This window comes from Lithobates pipiens, unplaced genomic scaffold, assembly GCF_037356315.1.
Source record: "Lithobates pipiens isolate NorthernLeopardFrog02 unplaced genomic scaffold, aLitPip1_a1.2 Scaffold_3, whole genome shotgun sequence".
Classification (NCBI taxonomy): Eukaryota; Metazoa; Chordata; class Amphibia; order Anura; family Ranidae; genus Lithobates; species Lithobates pipiens.
Window position 1 is genome coordinate 6,787,607 of NW_027507790.1, and position 24,804 is coordinate 6,812,410.

Here is a 24,804-nt window from a genome sequence, read left to right on the forward strand (position 1 = left end):
GTGAAGGGGGCTGCCACTACCTAATATATTCACCTAAAAGGTGAAAGACCTAAATATATACTAGGGTGGTAGTTACGGCGCACACCTCTTGTTCATTATATTTGCAGGCTAAACCCGCCTGCTGATCCTTGTGTCTGATTATTTGCAGGAGTGAATATAAAGATAAAATTAAATTAAAATTTAAATATAAAGTGAAACGTGGAAAAACCCATACAGAATCTGTATGAGATATGTGGAAAATTGCTCAAAACAAAAAAAACCTTGTTTCAATAATTAAAGTGCTTCACTAAATGTGCAAATATGCATAAAAGATGCTCAAACAAACCTCTTCTAGCAATACTAAAGTGCTTATATAAGTTGTGCAAACCATACGAAAAAGTGCTGCGTGCTTAACAAAGTGCCATAACAACGTCAGCTATGCAAAATAGTGCAAAAAAGTGTCTCTTGTTCTTAAGGTACATAAATCCAGTCTATTTAATTCATGAAATCACTAAATTGAGGCATGCGATTATTTCAAAATCGCTAAAAGAAAATATGCTATTAATTGCACGTTTAAAGTTGGTAAAAAAATCACGTCAGAAAAAACAGTAATATCAAAACTGAAAAATTCCGCTAAAAACAGGTGCCAATGTCAGTGAATTCCTGGGTTGCAACCGGTGCTCTATTATATGCTCATTTAGGATATTGCCATGTTTAAATTATGTTTTATCTCCACTACATAAATGTACCCCACTCTGGTTTATAAAGTTTGTGCCAGAACTGCTTTTACGGTACCTGAAGCGAATCTTTGAGCCTCTAAAAGTATGTATTTCTTACATGATCTCGTCAAGAAATGAGGGATTAAAACATTTCAACAATGTCACATAATTGTTTTTATGACGTGCTTTTGTTGTCTATTAATGTAACTTTTTTACAACGTGAAAAACTGTCAATTGTGTTTTAGATAATCTTCTCCTAATGTAGAATCTGCAATGCAGCCATTGAAACACAAGAGGGCAGTATACTAGTATATTTTATGCTTGGTCACGGTTTTTATGGCATATGCATAGCAGCATTTACGTACATACAGCTGGTGCACATTACTCTTTCCTAAATATTCGGGGGCAAATCATTTCTCAGACGTTGCTTTCGTAATATTTGTGTAACTCGATATACTCACGCCCTTCATCAGGACACAATATGGCTAATTTGGCACTACATGTGCATAAAGGCATGAGACTGTTCTAAACCGTGCAGATTTTTTTGGCTCTGCAGTGACCAATATGATGTCTTTTCTTTCTAGCGTGTGATCTTACAGTGCATCCTGTGCAAAGTCCAGGGAACAAGTTCTGTATACTCACCCTGGATCGTGACACTCTACCATCCATCTCCACCATTCTCTTAGATGTCCTCTTCTATTCTCATATGTGAGTGAACAGTGACACTTCTGCCTTTCCAAATGAAGAACCAGTGATCCTAATATGATAAATAAAGATCGTGCAATTACTATATAGTTGTGAAGAAATGTTATCTTTGTGGCACTACACTAATTGATATTCAGGCTAATGTTCTTTACACTGCCATTAGCTTCACAATGAGTGGCTAAATAAAAATAAATAGACCAGATTTGTTCATATCGGATAAGGGCAATGAGCCATCTGGTAATCCAACCAATGGGAAGCCTTTTCGTTTTTCATTTGACAAAATCTTAATTTAGTTTCTATAGGTATCTGCTCGTTACACATGATTGCAGTATGAAAACCTTGCGTCTGATACTTCTGATGTACTGACAGGGTAGCTATGACTAAGCACTGTGTTTGGTGTGAAACATGTCGGCGGCTGTGCAGTTAGTCTGTTTACCAGCCTAGATGCTATGATTTTAATTACATTTTTTAAAATAAAGTTGATTAATTCAGAGTGCAGCTATCCAACTACGTCTTTTCTACTTCAGTTCCTGTTGCAAACAGAGCCAGCACCCTGTGGGATTGTGGAGACAGCTGTTTTGGGAGAAGTCATTACCTTAGAGCAGTAATTCTTTGTACTGAAATAGTAGTAGAATGGACATGTTCTAAGCTAGTTACACATTTCTTTCCAACTGATGCATTTTAACTAGACGACAATAACACTACAAAATTTGCCATTTACTTCCATCATCACCTTTAATGCAGATGTCTAGAACTGATTTACTTTAAGGTAAAGTTATGGGACAAATTAAAAAGTAAAATCGAAAGCAAAATGTCAAACATCTTTCCCTGCCAAAGAATAAATACCGTAGCACATGACTTTGTGGTTAACAGAGGACATTTAAACTTATCAATTTAGTAGTTTTTTTTTTCTTTGTACTAATCTGCCCTGTTAATTTATTTCTTCCATATGTTTATGTGGTCGGATATGGCTTGCATATGTGATCAGATTTTGTTTGCTGCTGATTCATTTGGGCTTCTTTTGATAGAGAACAGGGAAAAGGTGTTGAGCATGGCAGGACGTCGCTGGCGCTTATTGGATTAGGAGTGAGAATAGACACTTCTGATCTTGTACGTTTCTTGTATAGGTCGTCTTGGTTTCTATAACACAACATGTTGTATTTCTCTGCTTTTCATGTTTCATTTCCAGGTCTTGGCATGGCTCACCTGTAACTACACATGACACAGAGTCGTTTCATTTCTTTGCCTTCTCCTTGATAGATGGATATATATCCATTGTTATGGATACAGAGACAAAGAAGAAGTATGTATGAATTATTGCTTGATTAAATATTGTGCTCTAAATTAATACAGATATTGTAGAACTCAATTTTTTTTTTCTTAATTTGGTATCCTCTATAATGTTGCTGTACAAAATGATTGGTCACACGATTCCCCCATTAACACACAGTGCTGGCGGGTGGGAGAAGACAGTGATTGCTAGCGGCTATAGCAGCCGCTAGTGATAATCGCAAGAGAATCTTGTAGGCTGGCTGTACCCAAGTTGATCATTTGAATAACCTGGTACATTCAGCCTGCCCATTAATGGATCAAATCTTGGCCAGTTCCTGCTGAACCGACCGAGATTTGAACCATGTATGGCTGGCCTAAGATGATCCTATAAGCAAGTTAGTTGCCTATTATCCTCTGCTTCTCTGGTGCCCCTTGCCTGGCAGAGAAGTGTAACAGCAGGCAGAATTCTGCCTGCAAGATGTGTACTGTATTGGGTGGTGTTTAGAGATAGGGGTTGCCAACCTACCCAGGCAAGAACTGTCTTTTTTGGTGACATCCAGTGTAATTGACAGTTCACTAGTCTGTCAATTACAAAGCCTGGCCTGCCCTTCTGTGCTTAGAAATCCACACATATCACGGACATTAAGGATTACTGTACACAGAGAAGCCTGCCCACCTACCCTCTTCCTGCACCTAGTGGAACTGCCAGCTGCAGCAGATAGGAATTTAAAACCCCTGGGTTTCTGACCATGCAGGATTTGGGGATAGTCTGAGGTCTGAAGGTGCTAACATTGGGGCTGATCTAAGGTGGAAATGGCCAGTGTATGCAGTGTTCCATTTTACAGGCCGGTACTGAGATGCAGGAGGGGTGAGCCTAAACAATCTTAAAGAAAACAGAAAATGCTTGCGATATCTGCAAGTACCTTTAATAATATAAAGCTGCTACCTTTTGGTAGAAATCACAAATACACTTTGAAGGATGCCACCATGCAATGTTGAGGTATGCACAACCCCAATGATTGCAGTATGTCATATTTTTGTATATATTCAGTGAATTTTCCCTAAATGGTATAAATGAACAGTTCATTTATTTCCCTTTAGCAGCGGTCTAAATATGACATGCATTGTTTAGCATAGTTTTTTGTTTTTTCATGAATTATTATGCAGAGAAGGGCCCTCTTGATTCCATACTGTAGTAAACTGTATTGTAATTGTACTGTCTGCCCTTATGCTTTACATCTGAAATAACTCGTTGTGCTATATCAATCCTGTACAATAATAATAATTATATGCTTTGCTTTTTTAGAAGAAGTTGGGGATTTTTGTGTGTTGATTATGATTTCCATTAAGAATATTTCATAGAGTAGTATTTCAAATCTGCGGGGTTTTTTTGTTTTGTTTTTTGTGGTACAGCAGTTTGTTTGTTTTTTTATAGATCTGACAGATCATGTTGCTTAAGTTGTAGTAAAGTGTCGGGACGTTTGTATACGTAATGTGTGCATCCCATCCCATCAGTGCAAAAGGTCAGAAAGTTCAAACGAATTAGGTTGAAAGGATGTAAGTAACATTTCTGACGTCAGTATCTTTGGCAACTTCCCTCAGGTTTCCAGCTGACCTACTTTTAACAAGTTCCTCTGGAGAGCTATGGCGAATGGTGAGAATTGGTGGGCAGCCTTTGGGTTTTGGTGAGTTTTTTTTTGTTTTCATTACTATTTAGAGTAACACATGTACATGCAAAGAATGGTGCAGAGAAAAAGTTTATAAACCTGGATCGGAACCAAAATGAATCCTGTTGTTCAAGTGACCTTAAGCTGTTCTCCAAATATCCTTGTTTGATAAAAGGCTCTTGCACCCAGTCATTTAAAGCCAAAGTTTAGGGTTCATTTAACCTTAAATTGTTTGGATCAAGCTAGTCCAAAAAAAAACGATTTCCTTTTACTAATACATGCACCTGCTGTCCGTGCTGTATGATCTGTATGTAGCCTCGGCTACATACACTATGCAGTGCTGTGTTTCAGCAGAGGCATGGGAACTTCCGATCCCACTCCCTGCTTCAAAATAGAGTCAGGACTGCTTAGCCATTCACATGGAGCTTTGTATTTTTATGCATGTATACAATGCTTCCTGCGATTAGCTGAGGCAAAGATTGTGATTTCATCTGCCTTCCTCTCCACCTCAGGCAATCAGATGAAACCTTGTATTCATTCATATAAATACAAAGCTTTAAGTAAAAGGCTGATCACCCCTCAACTTGATTTTGTTCTCAGTACATTGCTGTATAGTGGATGTAGCTGATGATGAAACTGATGTATGCAGCACTGACTGATAGTGTACACATGTATAAGTGAATACCACAGTTTCTTTGGACTAACTTGGTCCAAAAAATGATTCAGCGTTAAATGAAATGTACAGAGTAAACTGGGGTTGTAGTTGTGGCACCTGGGAGCTACAGCTGCAACGTATATTTGCTCAAACGTATGCATTGGGAAAAATGCCATACAATGGCTGTATACACACAAACTCGTACTTGTTGACATTAGGTGTATTGTCTGCTATCAGCTGAAAGGGTAGAACTGTGCCAAGTTTTGAAGGATCCTGACAATATTGTCTGGCTGTGTGATTTACAGGATTCGCCTGTCAATGCAGAGAGAGAGCCAGCTATGTTCACTCCTTCCCAACCTGACACTCTTTTGAGCACTGGAGGAGCACAGCAGAGAGCTAGCAGATTTAGACCTGACACCAGTGCAGCCTATCTGTTCCACATATCAGTGCCCAAAAGTTTGGCATATTGGTGCCTCCTCATCAGCGCCCATCAGTGAAGGAGTAAAATTACTTATTTACAAAATTTACCGACAGAAGCTAAGAATCTTTTTGGTTTAAACCAGGAGTGATTAAATACCACCAAAAGAAAGCTCTATTTGTGTGAATAAAATTAAAAAAAATGTACATGGTTACAGTGTAACATGAGCGCGCAATTGTCATTCAAAGTGTGACAGCGCTGAAAGCTGAAAAATGCCTTGTTTCCAGCTGGCCAGGCCTGTATGCTGGACCTGCATTCCTCCTGCTATAAGCTCCTGAATGAACTTATAGCAGAATTGTTCAGCAGACTGCTGAACAAAACAATAGCTCTGATTGGATGACGTCTGCTGATCACAGCTAATGTGACAACCCCCCCACCTGTCTGCCTCCTAATTCTCTCTGTACTACCACCTAACCTGCTGCCCTGGCCGCTAAAAAGGTACAATAAAAAAATACCCCCCTGCCATCCTGTCCATGCAGCGTTGTTGGTCGGCCGTCCCTCCACCCTCTCCTGCCAGCTGCTTTACTAGCCAGCTCCTTTCTTTCCTGAATAAACAAAGTGATCTGTAACGATCACTTCTGTTCATTCATTACTGAAGTATAGTAAACACCGTTTACTATATTTCAGTTTGTGAATGAATAGGAGTCTTTATGTAGACTCCTATCTCATTCACCTACAGTGCAGCTCAGGCTGCAGAGAAACACTGTCTTCAGTCCCTCTCTCTGTCTTAAAAAATAAACATTAGGGGTTTCTTTAGACCCCTGATGTCTCTCCAAAGTGACCCCCCGACACCTATCAGAAGAAAAAAATTGTGCCTGTTAAGTAAATAATCCCATAGTAACACCCCTTTCACATGGGTGGACCAATTGGGTCCACCTGTTAGTTTTTAGTCTTTTACGATCTCTGAAAGCTGTAAGTGAAAAAATGAAAATCTCCCAGGTGTTTAGAGAAATTTTGGTCATTTTGCAAAAAGGCGCAGTTTTAAAATGTACAAATATTTGTTAGTGTTTAACTTAATGCAGGTTTCAACTTTTATATTTAGTATTTTTGTGAAAAAGTATTGTTTCTCTAAACATTTGCGCAAATATCATGGGGCCCTAAAAATCACACTTGCTTTCGGGAAAATATGTGTTTTTTGGGGGTCTGAAAGCTGAAAAATTTAAAAAAAAACATGGAAAAATTTCAATAATGGTCTAAAATTGGAGCACAGGGCCTGGCAGCAAAAGGGTTAAACAGAATTATGTGTGCCAAAATTAGGAATCCAATTCTTACACAATGCTGTTAGTATGTCCCTAGAATGACCTCTTGCTTAACTGTCTGTAACCAATAGAAAAATGTTCGGGCACAGTTGCTTGTGAAATGAGAATATTAAGACCCATACACACTATCAGTTTTTCTGCTGAGTTTTTCCTTCAGATTTACCAAAACCATATAATATGAGGTCAAACCTTAGGAGTTTCAATGTGTATGCAATCAGGCAGGCCCTTGTACTACATGGTTTTGGTAAACCAGAAGGAAAAACTGATAGTGTGTATGGGGCTTTAGAGTTCACACTGGTTTAAGAACAGGCGTTTGAGAGGCGTTAAAAATGCCCCTCAAATGCCTATGCACAAGATTCAATAGACAGCACAGTGTGCTGTTCACATTACAAAAACATGAAGCGTTAGCATTGCTTTGCTTCAAAATTGAGGCTTCATGTCGAATCGGGAGGCGTTGAAGCTTTTCCATGGCCTCCCATTCAAGTCTATGGTAAATCTCGGCAAATGCTTGGCAGGCGTTTTTCAGCGTGGTTTTGGGGCGGTTGTGGAGAGTTAAAATCTGTCCCTTCCATTGTGGAGCAGTTTTACTGCTCATCAAACGATATGAAACCACGCATAGGGTGTTTAGGGAGCGTTTTACAAGCGTTAAAACGCCCCATTCTAAAGCTCATTGACACCTGTCTGATGCCCATATTAACGCTATAGGAGCGTTTGAGCGTCGGTAATTTAGCAAGTGTGAACACGCCCTTAATCTAAATTTTTGCAGTTGTAAGATGGCAATGTGCACCTGTGTACTCCCAGTTCTGAGACTCCACTGTGACATCCACATGTCTCAAACTAATGTTTGGGAACCAGTCAGTGTGGTTACCAATCATGTGATCATTTAAAAAAAAAAATGCTTTTTTGGTCTTTCTTTCTTTCTTTCTTTCTTTCTTTCTTTCTTTCTTTCTTTCTTTCTTTCTTTCTTTCTTTCTTTCTTTCTTTCTTTCTTTCTTTCTTTCTTTCTTTCTTTCTTTCTTTCTTTCTTTCTTTCTTTCTTTCTTTCTTTCTTTCTTTCTTTCTTTCAGCAATATATGCATTTGTGTGTAAATACAGAATACAAAAGACGACGCTAGCCCTCTAAAACAAATGCTACAATATGTAATCAATACAAAATTAAACCATAAAAAGTCCAGTGGTCTCAATTGATAGTGACCTAAAACCAGTGTTCAAATAGAAATGAAATAAAAGGTGATTTTCTACAGTGCCTTGAAAAAGTATTCATACCCTTTGAATGTTTCCACATTTTGTCATGTTACAACCAGAAACATGAATGTATTTTATTAGGATTGTATGCAAAGTGGCACACAATTGTGAAGTGGAAGGAAAATGATAAATAGTTTTCAATTATTTTTCTTTACAATATCTGAAAAGTGTGGTGTGCATTTGTATTCAGCCCCCTTTACTGATGACTGTGTGTAATTTAATCTCAGTATACATAGAGCTGTTCTGTGAAGCCCTCAAAGGTTTTTTAGAGAACCTTAGTGAACAAAAAGCATCATGAATGTCAAGGAACACACCAGACATGTCAAGGATAAAGTTGTGAAGTTTAAAGCGGGGTTAGGCTATTAAAAACAATATCCCAAGCTTTGAACATCTCACAGAGCACTTTTCAATCCATCATCTGAAAATGGAAAGCGTATGGCACAACTGAAAACCTACCAAGACATGGCTGTCCATCTAAACTGACAGGCCAAGCAAGGAGAGCATTCATCGAAAGCAGCCAAGAAGCCCATGGAAATTCTGGAGGAGCTGCAGAGATCCACAGTTTAGGTGGGAGAATCGGACCACAGGATCCAATATAAGACAAATCTGGCCTGTATGGAAAAGTGGGAAGAAGAAAGCCATTGTTGAAAGAAAGCCATAAGAAGTCCCTTTTTGCAGTTTGCGAGAAGCCATATGAGGCCTAAAAGCAAAACGCTATGTGCGTCAGAAAGCAAATGCTGCATGTCACCCTGAACACACCATCCCCACCATGAAACGTGGTGGCAGCATCATGTTGGGGGATGTTTTCATTCAACAGGGACAGGGAAGCTGGTCAGAGTTGATGGGAAGATGGATAGAACCAAATGCAGGGAAATTTTAGAAGAAAACCTGTTAGTCTGCAAAAGACTTGAGACTGGGGTGGAAGTTTCCCTTCCAGCAGGACAATGACCCTAAACATACAGCCAGAGCTACAATGGAATGGTTTCGATCAAAGCATATTCATGTGTTAGAATGGCCCAGTCAAAGTCCAGACCTAAACCCAATTGAGAATCTATATAGACTTGAAAATTACTGTTCAGACGCTCTCCATCCAATCTGACAGAGTTTGAGATATTTTGCAAAGAACAATGGGCACAAATTTCACTCTAGATGTGCAAAGCTGGCAGAGACATCCCCAAAAAGACTTGCAGCTGTAATTGCAGCGAACGTTGGTGCTATAAAGTACTGACTCGGGGGGGCTGAATACAAATGCACACCACACTTTTTTTACAAATATGTGAAACTTTAGAAAACCAATTTATAATTTTCCTTTAACTTCACAATTATGTGCCACTTTGTGTTGGTCTATCACATAAAATCCCAATAAAATACATTTAGGTTTTTGGTTGTAACATGACAAAATGTGGAAAATGTCAAGTGAATACTTTTTCAAGGCACTGTAATTGTGAAGTTGAAGGGAAATGTTAAATGGTTTTCCAAATATTTTACAAATAAATGTGAAAGTGTGGTGTGCATTTGTATTCAGCCCCATGAGTCATTACTTAACAGAACCATCTTTTACTACATTTACAGCTGCATATCTAGAGTGACATTTTTGCCCATTCTTTTATTTATTTTTTTTTTTTTTTTAACAAACTAGAATGTTCCTTTATTGCAATCAATTAAGGCACAGTACAGTAAGTAGACCAACATGGACCAAATCCAAAACATAGTATGTATACAGTAGGCAGGCATAACATGGAAATGTATAACAGAAGGAAAGAAGAGAGATAAGTAAAAGAGGAAAGAGACACCAGTTCTCAACGATATTTAACGGGTGACAAGTCATATTGCTAGCGCCGGCGCGGCTAACCCACGCCACCCGCATACATCCATCATTCCACCTCCAACAACTGATCAAAGGCCTAAAGAGCATAGGAAGTAGGGGTGTAATAGACCCTGTGCAAAAATTTGACCTGGATCAACCTTTCCCTTGAGGATATAAGGGTAGCTGCGCTATCTGCCAGACATTCTTCCCAATCCGATCTGTCTAATCCGGGTAAATCTGCCTTTCATAAGTCCCATAATTTGTGCACCTTAGCAGAGTCAGTCCGCAGTAGGTTCAGGTACAATGCAGACAGGGGTCTATCTATTCTCTCCTGCACGAACATCTCCTCAATGGGGTCCATTCGTACCCCTATCGGAGACGGGAATTGGGCCCTGACAGCGTGACGCAGCTGGAAGTATCTGAATGCCATCCAATCCAGTAGGTGGTACTTATCCTGTAGGGCCGAGTATGAGAGCAAGACTCCAGCAACAAATATATTCCCCAAGGTCTCGATCCCATACCTGGCCCATACCTGTGGGTCCGACACCATCTTCATATGGAGGAGACTAGGGTTACCCCAAAGTGGGCAGTGGGGAGACCAGTCCTGTGGGTCTACCAGCCCCCGCCTGGCCACCACCCATGCCCTGAGGGTATTTTTGCCCATTCTACTTTGCAAAATAGCTCAAGCTCTGTCAGATTGGATGGAGAGCATCTGTGAATGGCAATTTTCAAGTCTTGCCACAGATTCTCAATTGAATTTAGGTCTGGACTTTGACTGGGCCTTTCTAACACACAAATATGCTTTGATCTAAATCATTCTATTGCAGCTCTGGCTGTATGTTGGCCTGTTGGAAGATGGACCTCTACCCCAGTCAAGTCTTTTGCAGACTAAAGGTTTTCTGTTAAGATTGCCCTGTATCTTCCCATCAACTCTGACCAGCTTCCCTGTCCCTGCTCAAGAAAAGCATCCCCACAGCATGATCCTGCCACCACCATGTTTTAACAACACTCTCACCCCGCTGCTCACAACCACAGAGCTGGTGTGTGCTCCACAGACCCAGAAGTGACATAGGGACTGGACCTGGAAGGGATGTCAGCAGCTCAAGGTTCAGTGTATTTTGCACATGTGTGTGTGTCATCGGGAAGCTAAACTTGTTTAGCTTCTTGATGATGCGTGCAATGCATTGAGGCTTGAGCCGCTGACATCACTTCCAAGTCTCTGGAGTGCACCTCGGCTTTGTGGTTATGAACAGTGGAGCGAGAGAGAGTGCCGTGACTAGTGAGCTGTATATGCTGGTGCCTGCATTTTATAAGCTTTATTTCTCAAGCTTGCATAAAAATTACTACATTGTATACTTTCCTTTTTGGTTCCCTCTAATTTATGCTTATCTGGGGTATGAGAGAAATCGTTAACCCTTAGGAAGACGATCGCTTCTGGGATCATTATGGCTTGGATCTAGCTGTTTGAGAGCTGGTTGTCTGCTTTGTTGGCCAAAGCTTTCTGGTGAGTACAGAGAGATTGGCACGTGGTGGAGCACTTTTGAGGGAGTTGGATGAAGATAGAAATCTTTTTTTTCTTTTTTCTTTTTTTCTTTTTTTTTTTTTTTCTTTTCTTTTTTTCCCCATTTCATTCTATATGGACACTGGTTTTGGGTCACTATTAAGATCACTGGACTTTTTATTATTTAATTTTTTATTGCATCTATTTTAGTATTTACGTTTAAAGGGATAGCACCTCCTTTTGCATTCTGTATTGTTCATTTAGTGTTTTTATACACTTAAAAGGGCAGCTGCCTTAATGATCTTTATAAGGTTGGGGTAGGTGCTCCCTTACATTAGTAGTATTATTATTATTTTTTGTTTTTGTTTTTTATTCGTGTGTAAATATAATCAGTATTAAGTTTATATTTTAAAAAAGTGACTGCCAAACTGACTTTCCCTTCAACATCCTAAATTATCAAGTACACTGTTCTGTCTAAAAAAATATTTCCTTGTGTTACCTATAATGTGCTTTAATCTTCTTTATTTTTTTTATTTATTTTTTTTTAACTATAGATGAATGTGGAATAGTGGCACAAATTGCTGAGCCTTTAGCTGCTGCAGACATATCTGCTTACTATATCAGCACCTTTAATTTCGACCATGCCTTGGTAAGTGGACAACATAATTACTACTTCCAGTTTCTGATTTGGCTGGAGGAGAGATGAATAACTAAAACCTCTGACAAAACGTGAGATACAATGTTGTAAATTATAGGACCAGTGCATGCTGCTTTCCTGTTTATACAATTCTTTAATGTAATCTCTTGATCTCATGATTTATGAAGCAAGTGAAACGTGTGTAAGATTCTTGTAGCAGTTGGTGCTGGCTAGGAAATATGGGGGGGGGATTTGATAACTGCGTGTGCGATGGGCAGCTTACTTACTATTGCCTATCAAGCCCATGCATTATAAGACCTAGAACGGGTGTTATAATGAGGTCTATGGGAACACATTTGTAGCCTGCTGTCATGCAGATGTGTTGGGGCTTATACTTTCAGGCAAACACAAGAGCAGTGTTAAAGTGGAACTTGAGGCCAGAATTAAAGATGGGCGAACAGACAGGAATTTTAATGCATAAGAGACATGCTTTGGCTGTCCACCTTTGTTCAGTGAGCCGCGCACGGGTAGCTCTCTGTACAAATTCTGCAATGCTGAATCTGACTGAACTCCTGCACAGGAGTGAGGTCATCCCCATCTGGCCAATGACCTGGAAGCTAGCTGCCCGGAGATGTCAGCAGCTGGTAGGGAGCTCTGAGTCACTGCATAGCTGGAGTGAAGATGAGTATAGTTCCACTTTAAAGTTTCTGGAGGATGAAGCTTTACTCCTACTATGAAGTGCATTTGCTAAGACCATAGGAAATTGGCTGCTGTGTGACACAACTGAAACATTAGATCATGGCACAACTTGAAATGAATGAGTAGGCCATGTGCTATAGGGCATCATTTCTAATTTACTTATAAATGTATAGAAACTAGCACAGACGCAACCAATGTTCAACTTATAGGCTTGAGTTCCTGTTAGGTTAACCTCAGTGATGATCCAAGCCTTTAGCATGGTTATGAATACATTTTACCACAAGGAATTTTTTCTAAAAGGTTTCTGAATTGAAACAATGCAAGTGTCTTGTTTCCCAGTTTAAGTTCATAAAAAGCCCAGCTTTTTGAATTGGATGTACATAACTAGCTTTTCTGTTTTAAGGGGATTTTTCACAAACTGAAGATTTATTCCTAAGATTTAGCATACATAGGTGGCCAAGTTTTTCCCCTGGTCGGTGGCATTTCCCTGGTATTAACTGGTGTGTTGGTGCATCTCTTAGTTCCTGCAGTCAAGGGGGGTTAGCCATTGATGAATGTGTGTGTTCTGGTATCGGAGGTAGTAGTTCTGGTTTCTCTGTATTTTTCCTTCATATTCTATTTTTGAAATTTTCAGTACTTGCCTAATTGCAAACATACTGGCTGTAAACAAACTTGCTTTCTCGTACTTTTGAAGAAAACTGGAGATAATTGACTTTCAGGTTATATTGCTGCCTACAGGAGGTTTGGACAAAAAAAAAAAAAAAAAAACGGTAGGCCGGCCCAGGATTACTGCAAACCTGCCACAACATTGTTTGAGCTGGTTTCTACAATGGCAGATATCTGTAACAGCCTTCCCTCAGCTTATCTTTAGCGTGCTCTAATAGGCCCTCCTGGGCTGAACATTTGTGGGGATAGCCTGAACGTAACCTTTGGCGTACTGGTTTCCACAGTACATGCTTTCCAGTAACAAGTTAGCTGGTGAACGCTGTAAAGCTCCAGAGCAGTTTGGCATTTTCTCTTTCCTTGTCTCTGTCTCTAAAGACTTATTCTGTTAGTAGGCCTATCAGACTGAGCATCAGGAGCTACCTCATTGTTGCACTGCTGGGCGTCATTGAATTTGCAACTCTGATTTGCAATGAGCCAACTCTGATCTTAGACCTGTTCCCTCTTCCTGCCTACAGTGACATGGTATATTTAAAGGGGATAATCAAAATTTCTCCTGTAATTGGAATGACCTGACTTTTATTTTTATTTTTCGATCCTACCCTAGCAATTATGATCTTGGGGCATGTCCATAAATCATCTTTTCGCAAACCTACTGCTAACTCAATTTTGAGAGCCATTTGTGCTTTCCAGGTCATACAATTAGACCTGGTTCACACTGATGCGATTCCTGATGCATTCCATAATGTGTGGAATCACATAAGTGAAATAACATAAGTCTCTATGAAGGCCGTTGACATATATGCAGTGCAATTCTAAAGATTTTTTTTTTTTTTGGGGGGGGGGGGTCATGTGCAGGTTTAGAGTGGTGTGATTTGATTTGTAGCTTCATAGACTTGAATAGAAATCAAATGCAGATACTTTGTCTCCTAAGATAACACGATTCTGGTACATTTTCTGCAAGTCTTTGTTTTATTCCCCATTTGCAGATTGCATCTCTCTCCTAAAATAACACAATTCCAGGACGTTTTCTGCAAGTCTTTGCTTTGATCATACATCCCTGGTCCATTTCAAGAGAGAGACTGTATCCAAATCGCATCAAAAACTCATTGGAATAGCTTCTGAACTGCATTAGATTCGCTACTGCGCTAAAGCTGCTACTTAAACTCGCACTGAAAAATGTAACATGGACTACATCAATGTGAACCTAGGTTTAAAGCTATTCCTATAGGAGACTTTGTAAGAGCCCTTCGAAATTGCTGTTCTAGTGACTTATTTGAAAGGGAGACTAATATGACTTCCTGTTTGAAACCAAGAGCATATCCAAACTAGCTGGAGAAGGAGTAGACAGGCCACTTCAGCAGAAAAGAAGGAAATCTGATGAAAATTGTAAAAAAATTTGTAAAATATAACAGGCTTTCATTACCACGTATTATGAAAAATATAATGAGGTGAACTAGCATTATCAAGAACATTTTTCCCATTTTATATGTGAACCCACAATTTTATGAGGCTGTAGATTTGTTAGTCCTAGGGATCCAACATTGGGATCCATCTGGTTGTCACCTTTTTTCACTGATTTGTGCAAAATGGGAACTGGCTGTCAACTAAGAGCTCTTATAAATGTCTTCTAAGAAAAAGAAAGAAGTGGCGTTGGAGGGAAGGGACGTAAAAAAAATAAATGTGATCAATAAATCACAAAGCCATAAATATAAAAGTCCATGAAACACGAGTCCATGACAAAAAACTGTTTCATATGATGGAAGTAACCAAAAGCAGCATCAGTGGCAGCACCCTTTAGGGCAGGGGTAGGCAACCCTAAAGAGGTGGAGATCTAGCTGAACAAAATGGGAGAAGTCAAAGATCATCTGTCACAGTGTCTCCCAGTTTCGCCACCTCACTCCTGATTTAAACCTCTAATTGCCATACTACCGTGTTACAATTGCGTACATTGCATGGCAATTGTGGATTTAAATCAGGTGGGGTCGAGGCAACATATCACCACCTCACCACCTGCCAAACAGACTGGGATCGCTTTTCTGAGAGGAGCAGCAGTGCCTGCTGCACTTGTGAATGAGTCACGTACAGAAAGTGCACTGAACTTTCAGAATATGATTGAAGTCTATGGCTAATTGCAGCAAACCAGCAGGAAAGCTGCAGGTACACTGCACCAGTGGTGTGGGGAAACTGCAGCACATCAGTGTGAAAGCAGCCCTATACTAGTATACCCAGTGTATTGCTTCATACTGACCTGAAGATCTCTTCTTTCCTGCTGGTGGTAGCACTCTGGAGAACGCTAGTAGGGATGAGAGGTGGATTGCAGTTGGTATCACTCCGCATTGAACAGGAGCCGGCACTACAGAGGAGGCATCAACTAATGCGGCTCTTGCTTCCTATTGCAGCTACTATGAACTTACAAGTAGTCCCTCTGCATTGCACTCTGTTTGATCCTCTGAGATGGAGGATCTGCAATAACCTGTCAATGATCTACAGATTGTTCTCCCCCGCTTCAGAGTGAAGCAGACAAATCTGTAGACACACAAACAGAAAAGCTGATTGCATACAAATTGAAACGCCTAAGGTTTGACCTCATGTTATATGGTTTTGGTAAATCTGAAGGAAAAAATCAGCAGAAAATCTCATGGTGTGTATGGGGCTTAAGTGAAGCATTAATTGTACTAAAATTTATATAAAAAGCGAGACAAAGGGCAACTCTAATCTTGAACGGTAAAACAAGCATGCATGTCTCCTGTGGCCAGTCTTGGAACGTCTCCCAGGCAGTCCTAGGTGGAAGAACGGCACCAGAGAAGTGGAGCTGCGTGGATAGAAACATCAGGAAGCAGCCGATCGCTGCATGAGCCAGCGTGGAGCGCAAGATGGGGCCAGACTGGACGTCAGTCGGGAGGTAGTGCAAACATAAAAGGGAGGTAATGCGTTTCGAAGCTTCCACTTCTTCATCAGACCTGATTGGCTATCGGGGAAGTCAGTCTATCAGTTTTATAAAAGGGAACTCTGACTCATCACCGCTGGCTTTGTCTCACTTTTTAGATACATTTCAGTAAAATTATTGCTGCACTTATATTGGCACCCCTATGCTTTTTTTTTTTTTTTTTCTTTCATGTGGCTTATCTACTTGTAGGGCTTGTCAGTGTCAGAGGAGAACCAAGAAGGTCCTGTGTGTTTCTGGTAATAAATTGGCTATTGACCGGTTCAATAATTGTATAAGCAAATAAGTTAATATCTTAAGTGTACATTACAGGACTGGTATTTATAGGGCCATGGGTTATATGCTGAAGTGTTTAGACACTGGCAAAAGGTCCATCACCTCAGGAGAGCAAATAACTGGAGCTTCACAGAGTGGATGGAGTTATATGGGTACACTCCAGTCTTCTTATGGCTTCCTTGATGACTTTAAGGGACTCCCCGAAAGACGTTCACAATCAAAAGGCATGTGCAGAAGACATCTCATAAAACCATCTTTATCCGACTAAAGCTTTTAGCCACAAAATTCTGTGTATATACATAGAGATGAACAAATTTAACACTAAGATATGAGATTCTTTAGACTTGTCGAATTACATTCTCAGTTTCCATTGTCTAGTAAGTGGCGCCTATAATGTGCGTGTGTGACTGCAGTATTTCACAATTTGCTTCTCTTACTATTTTTGGGAGCCTGTTGCATTCGGTTTTTCTGACCATCCCCAAGACCTCTGTTCATGTGGAGAGTTTGAGGAATTCATCCCATCTCACCAGATCAATAGATCATAAGCGTCTACGACCCACAGACTGACTGCAAAGCTGAGGGTCCATAATTTCTGGTGAGTGGGGTCACGAGGGGGGCGTGGCACACAGCACCTGGAATCATTGGAGCACTAAAGCACTTTATTTTAATTGGAGCACTTTGCACAATATTTTGTTTTTGCATTTATATGTGACTGTGTTATATGTAGCACTTTAATAATATATTTTATGAGCATCTAAGCACTTCATATGAGCACATGCATTTCTGTAAGTGCTGCATATATGTATACTTAAAAAATATGCACTGTTACAGTACTAATGACACTGGCTGAGAAGGGGTTAACTTCAGGGTTAACTATGTGCCTAAACAGTGTTTTACTATACTGTGTGAGGTGCTTTTACTAGGGGAAGAGCTGGAATTTGAGGGACGCAAATTTCATCCCTTCCCTCCTGTCAGAATGGCAATCTGCCTTGTTTACATAGGCAGACCTGCATTCTGCCTGATGATCAGCGAGTGCTGGTGGGCATCCAATCTGTGATAATCACCGCGGGAGCAAGCCACCAGCAGCGCGCATGCACGCCCCCTACCCAGAAGAATCGGATCGCGCGCGTGTGTGTACATAGTTACATAGGTTGAAAAAGACACAAGTTCATCCAGTTCAAACTTACTGTGTGTGTGTGTGTGTGTGTGTGTGTGTGTGTGTGTTTTTATATATAGATATATATATATATATATATATATATATCATAAAATGTTCTCACAAAAGTTGAGTACATCCCTCACATGTTTGTAAATTTTATTCTATCTTTTCATGTGACAACACTGAAGAAATTATACTTTGCTACAATGTAAAGTAGTAAGTGTACAGCTTGTATAATAATGTAAACTGCTGGCAACAAAAATTAGTACACCCCAAAGTGCCAATATTTTGTGTAGCCACCATTATTTTCCAGCACTGCCTTAACCCTCTTGGGTATGGAGTTCACCAGAACCTCATAGGTTACCACCTCTTCCACTTCTCCATGAAGACATCACAGAGCTGGTGGATGTTAGAGACCTTGTGCTTCTCCCCCTTTGTTTTGAGAATGCCCCATAGATGCTCAATAGGGTTTAGGTGGATGTTGGAGACCTTGCGCTTACATTTTGAGGATGCTCAATAGGGCTTGGGTCTGGAGACATGCTTGACGAGTCCATCACCTTTACCCTCAGCTTCTTTAGCAAGGCAGTGGTCATCTTGGAGGTGTGTTTGGGGTAGTTATGTTGGAATACTGCCCTGCAGCCCAGTTTCCAAAGGGAGGGGATCATGCTTTGCTTCGGTATGTCTCAGTGCATGTTGTCATTCATGGTTCCCTCAATGAACTGTAGTTCCCCAGTGTTGGCAGCACTTGTGCGGGCAGGACCAAATCATGTGAATGTAGTCCCCCTGAGCATGGTCACACCGTCAGCACTCCAGGGAGAGGAAAGACCTTATCCTGTGCACCCGAGCAAGAGCGAGATATGTTATATGAACAATCTTGTACTGAATGAGGCGATTTCTCAAAGAAACCAGTATTCTAAATAATATTTTAAATAGGAGGTCCCATATATCCTTCCAGTCCTCGGAGTCCAGCTCCGGAACATCCTGGCCCCATTGCTGACAGAGCCTGGACAACTCGGGAGATGAGACCCGGAGGAGATGTTCGTAGAGCACGGAGGTGGGCTTTTTGGTGCAGTCAAAGCGCAAAATCCGTTCCAAGTCAGATTGCAGTAGCTGCACCTTGCCTGGTTGGAAACTGGGCCCTGAAAGCATGGGACAGCTGAAGATACCTGAATCTGTGTGAGGGCGCACTGTGGTGATCTATTAAATGATCAAAGGGGAAGATCGAGAGGTCTGAGGTGACATCTGAGAGAACTTTGATATGGTACTTGGTCCACACCACAGTGTTTGTAATTTTCAAAAAGTGATGTATGTTGGGATTGTTCCAAGGGGGGGGGGGGGGGGGGTGCGGTGATACCGCAGTCGAAGCATACTTTTCACAGGCCAAGCCCTCCCGTCAGGCCTTAAGGGTGGTACTCGTGGAGGGGGTCAGGTCATACGGAGCCTTTGGACCCCACAAAAGGAGGTTCGACAAAGCCTCCGTAGACCGTAACACTGCAGCTTCCATGGCCCAGGCCCAGGTTGGATCTGTCCGGAACAAGCCACCAGAATGCAGTGACCACCGACTTGGGATGTCTTTATTTTTTATATATATATATATATATTTTTTTTTTAGGGCATCTGCAACAGGGAAGATGCAGGAGAGGGTCTGCAGAGCCTGTGCCAGGGATGGTGGATGCGAGGGGGCAGGTGACACTCAGATGCAGTAGCGACCCAGGCCTGGAGTACCACAGTCGGAGCAGTCGGATGCGGCTCAGCAGTCCTCCCTCACCCGGCAGGAAGAGGGACAGGAGAGCAGAGGTCTGGGATGCACGGAGGCCTAAGCAGTCCAGCAGGATGAGCCCTAGGAAGATGGCGGCCATCACCAGGCCCTGGACAGCCCTGATGGTTGTTAGCCCAGCGGCTGTCCCAGCATCAACAGGGGAGGAGAAGGTGATGGGATGGGTGGAAATTACAGGTCTGACCTTGCTCCGGAGTCCAGGATGGGGAGCTTGCAGCCGGTAACTAGGCCTCAGCAGGCCTCCACAGGGAGTGTCGGCTCGGCAGGCCTTCAAAGACAGTCAGGAACGAGAGGAGGCCAGAGGGATGGCTGGTCAGGGCCTGGTGTGCAGATGCGAGGCTCCAAGCGTGAAGATGGCGGCGGCCGCAAATGCAGGACGGCCAAGTGGATGTTGCCATCAGCGTGCGGCTTCTCTGCACAATATATGGCTAGGGCAAAGCAGGGGGTGGTGGGGAACGGTCTGGAGGCTGTGGCGGCTCTCACCCGGTCGGTAGGTGCACGGATGGCAAAGGATGGAGTTGAGGATGCCCGGAGCTCTCCTAGAGCACGCCTGCCGCTGTTCACATTGGAACATGCCCCTCTTGTGCATCATCTTTAGAAGAGGCTTCCTTCGGGGACGACAGCCATGCACACCAATTTGATGCACTGTGCGGCGTATGGTCTGAGCACTGACAGGCTGACCCTTACCCCTTCAACATCTGCAGCGATGCTGGCAGCATTCATACATCTATTTCCCAAAGACAACCTCTGGATATGACGCTGAGCATGTGCACTCAACTTCTTTGGTTGACCATGGTGAGGCCTGTTCTGAGTGGAACCTGTCCTGTTAAACCACTGTATGGTCTTGGCCACTGTGTTGCAGCTTCGTTTCAGGGTCTTGGCATGTTGAACTTCCAGTGACCAGTATGAGAGAGAGCGATAACGCCAAATTTAGGACACCTGCTCCCCATTACCACTTGAGACCTTGTAATACTAACGCATCACATGACATCAGGGAGGGGAAATGGCTAATTTGGACATTTTCAGCTAGGGGCGTACTCCCTTTTGTTGCCAGCAGTTTAGACATTAATGGCTGTGTGTTGAGTTATTTTGAAGGGACAGCAAATTTACACTGTTATAAAAGCTGTACTACTACATTGTTGCAAACTAATTTCTTCAGTGTTGTCACATGAAAATTATATAATAAACTATTTACAAAAATGTGGGGTGTGTACTCACTTTTGTGAGATACTGTGTGTGTGTGTGTGTGTGTGTGTGTGTGTGTGTATATATATATATATATATATATGTGTGTGTGTGTGTATGTGTGTGTGTGTGTATATATATATATATATATATATATATATGTATGTATGTATGTGACCTGTCAGAGGGTGCTAAAATTGCTATAGGGGCGGACCTTAAGTGGTTAAGGACAATGATCATATGAAGCCATTTATTATCATATAATTGGCTCCTTTTTAAATCCATAATAGAAATTGCCCAAATGGCTCTGATCAAAAGTTTACAGAACCTGGAATGTTTGGCCTTGGTACTGATGCACACAGGGTAACATGGCAATTAAAGGTTAGATTCCCACATCTGTGGCTTTTTTCTTTCAATCTTTTTTATGATTAGAAGTCGGAATACAAAAGTCATTTTGGCTCAACCCTTTTAAGATCCCAGAGCCAAACAGGTAAGACCCATTCTAGATCTTGGAGATCTGAATCGGCACTTGAACATCCGATCCTTTCATAATTCGATCGGCTGTGTCCATCCTGCAAGGAGGGGAGTTGCATATCTCCATGTGCCAAAGTTTCCCAGAAATTTCTGCGGTTTGAAATATAAAATTATTTTTATCAATCGTGGCACTGCCATTAAGCTTAGCCACAGCACTACGAGTGTTCTGAAAGATTCTGGCACCTTTAGCCAGGTTAAGGGCTCAAGGCATAACGGTCCTAGCCTATTAGAAGATCTACTTTTAATAGATCATTCAGTATCGGGTCTAAAACGAGAGTCTGATCTCAGGGGACGCAGAGGTCCCTCCCTTCTTCGTATACACTTTGATTGCTTGGCTACAAAACTGAGGACTCCCGGTAGTGGGAGGGGTTATATGGGGGAAGTTCATGCCTTAAGGGGCGTGCCAGTGTCCAGCACCTGATACGCCGATATAATCCACATAGTTATTATTATGGCTGTGTCCCCTGATGTACATCAAAGAAAAGGATTTTTACAGGTAAGCTGTTATAAAAATCCTATTTTCTGTAGTTCGGCTGCCATTTTTCCTGTGATTATGTCCTTTTGTACTGGACGCTCGGCGGCCACTTTGTTGTAGCCTAAACACGTTTTTCATGCCTCAGCACTGTTCCCTGAGGCTCAGCACAGTGTGGTTTTCTCACAAGCACCTGGGAGCTGACATAGGCACACCTAGCTGGACAGCGCAGAACTCGGACAGGGTGGTGAGTCCTGCAGTGGGGGCCCCTCAGCCTGCAGCAGTTAGGAGGGTGGGACCATCACTGTCCTAAGTCCACAACAGGTGGCAGACAGGGTAGGGTCAGCATGGCTTCAGAAACTAGTGTTTCTTTCCCTGAAATCCAGGCAATTGCAACCGGTTCACCTGCAGACAGTGCAGTGCCTCTGGACGCTTGTCGGCGGTCCTTAACACGTTTATTGCCAAGATGGAGGCGGCGCGTGGGTGCAAGGGCAGTAAAAAGTGGCCCCTGCCCCTCTCCGTCCTCCGGGGAGAGCTCTGACCCAGACTCGGGCCCCCGTTGAGGTTGGTGACCCCTGCTCTGTTTCAGAAGAAGCTGACCAGGACCTATCGAATGGTGAGGATGAGTCCCCGTCCGGGTCTGCGCTTTTTGGAGCATTTATCACAGCTGTGCGTGATACCCTGAAAATTCAGGACGCAGCAGATTCCTCTGCTGAAGTAGTGGTCCCTTTTGGGTCCCGTAAGCCAGCCTGTACACCAAAGGTGTTTCCATATCTGACTGATCGATACGTTCATTTACAGGAATGGGGATGACCGCAACAGACCTTTTTAGGTCCCAAAACGCATGGCTGTGCGTCCCCCTTGAGGAAACCCTTCCGGAATAATGTTTGGCTCCTCCAGTCGTGGACCCCCCAGTATCCAGGTTAAATAAAAGTAACCACGATCCCGTTAGAAGAGGTTCCTGTGTTTTAGGACCCCACGGACAGGAACCGAGGCAGTGACCCGTTCCTTATTTACGGTTGGGTGGGTCAGCACCGCAAAATGGAGAAGCAGCAGGCTACTCCCATCTGCGTGGAACTAGCAGACCAGTTAGTGCGCGGTTGTAAGTACGTTGGAATGTGGCTCTGGATGCGTTTCCTCTGCTATCCAGGGTTTCAGTGTGAGCAGTGGTGCTGTGGCGTCTGATTTGACTGAAAGGCTGGTCGGCGGACCAAGCATTTTAAAAATGCTTTGACGGATTTACCCTTCCTTGGTGAGCAGCTCTTTGGAGCCTCGTTGGATGACATTATTAAGAATGTCACAGCTGGGAAGAGTGCCTTGCTCCCACAGGCTGGGAAGACTAAGGAGCCACGCTGCAGGCAAAGACCCTCATTTTCCACTCGAGGCTTTTTCGTCAGTCCAACAGGACGACCCTTGGGGACGAAAGCCCCTGGAACCACAAGCCTGCGAGAAAAATGTTACCGCATGAAGGTTTGCCCCCGCCCATCATACTGGCAGGCGGACTGAGAGCAGCTTCCGCCTCAGAATTAAAGGAGGATGTGGCAATCGCCATGCAAAACCTGCAGGTATTTGGGTGGCTGTTGAACCTAAAAAGTCTGTGTTTATACAGATTCAGCGCTGGAGTGCCTAGGCTTACCGCTGGACTCATGGAAGCAAGAGTTTTCTCCCTTCAGACAAACTGCAGATTCTGAGCCGCGGTAAAACTATCGCTGAACCGCAGGTGGTCGTAGCTGCGTTTCTGCATGCGAGTTCTGGGCCTCATGGTAACCACTTCCAAGGCGTTTCCATACGCTCACTTTCCACCACAGTCTTGCAGGAGATATTGACACAATAAAATATATCTCTGTTATCCCTGGATCTGCAGATCTGGGTGAGCCAGTCAGTTAAGGGCTCCCTGCTCTGGTGGCTCAGGTCCTCGATACTTCCGTCCGAGAAGTTGGTCCTACCTCTACATTAGACTGTGATTACAACAGACTCCAGCTTGACTGGCCGGGGTGGAGTACTGGGAGTAGTCGATGAGACTACGAGGGCGTACGATCAGGATCCAGTCAGACAATGCCACGGTGGTGGCATATGTCAACCATCAAGGAGGAACAAGTAGCTCGGCTGCAGCACGGGAGGTCGTTCACATCCTTCAGTGGAAAGAGCGGCAGGTACCAGTCTTGTCGGCCATTGCATCCCGGGAGGAAGAAACTGGCAGGCGGATTACCTAAGTCGCCAGATGATGGGCCCAGGAGAATGGGCATTGCATCCAGACATGTTCAGGCTATGTGCCTGCGGTGGGCCACATCAGACGTGGATCTCCTTGCTCCCGTCTCAATCGGGAAGGGTTGAGATTGTATCCAGGATAAGAGATCCTTTGACGGATGTGTCAATCGTGCTGGTGGCTCCATGGGATCAGTACTGGCTGAGTTAAGTCTTTCCTCCGAAAAAGCTACTACCACGTCTGCACTGCAGAGTGGAAGCCGAGGGGGTTCCAGTAATGTCAATACCCCGGATTGGTCTTGGCGTCCCTGATGTGCCGAACTAGTACGCCTGGTTGCAAAGACTCCCTGACTACTGCCGTTGTGAGAGGACCTTCTGTGTCAAGGTCTGATTCTCCATCTTGTTTTTACCATAGCTGGTTTTAACGGTGTGACTGCTGTGAGCCAGACCTATCGGACTCTGTAATCTCAACTATGTTGAGAGCGTGGAATTCTTCTCGAAAGATATACCGTCGTACCTGGAAGACATACATCTCTGTGTAAGGAGACACAGGATGACATCCGTGCACCTATTAAGTTTCCAGGATCCTGCTGTTTCTACAGCGAGGAGTAGACCAGAAGTTGGTTTAAGCACCATCAAGGGACAAATATCAGCCTAGGCTGTTTTTTGTCAGCAACCCCTGGCGTCTCACTCTCTAGTGAGCACTTTTGTTCAAGAGGTCCGACATGTAGTTCCTCCGGTGCGTCCACCGTTACCCCCGTGGGATCTAATCCTGGTGTTATTGGCGTTTCAGAAACCACCATTTGAAAAATATCAGAGAGATCCCTCTGTTGACTCTTTCCCAGAAAGTGTTTTTTTTAGTGGCCACTACATCGGCCAGGAGGGTTCTGGAAATTCCCTTGTTGACTCTTTCCAGAAAGTGGTCTTTCTAGTGGCCGTTACATCGGCCAGGAGGGTTTCGGA

At 42.8% G+C, this 24,804-nt stretch overlaps 1 protein-coding gene across 1 annotated transcript in view; it reads left to right on the forward strand.

Annotated features, from left to right (window-relative positions):
- CASTOR1 (cytosolic arginine sensor for mTORC1 subunit 1) overlaps window positions 1-24,804 on the forward strand; it is a 126,708-nt gene that overhangs the window by 94,601 nt on the left and 7,303 nt on the right. Inside the window, exons 5-8 of the mRNA XM_077461207.1 lie at window positions 1,283-1,406; window positions 2,593-2,706; window positions 4,278-4,360; window positions 11,842-11,936. Of these exons, the coding sequence (XP_077317333.1) occupies window positions 1,283-1,406; window positions 2,593-2,706; window positions 4,278-4,360; window positions 11,842-11,936 (416 nt within the window). The remainder of the gene's footprint in view (window positions 1-1,282; window positions 1,407-2,592; window positions 2,707-4,277; window positions 4,361-11,841; window positions 11,937-24,804) is intronic.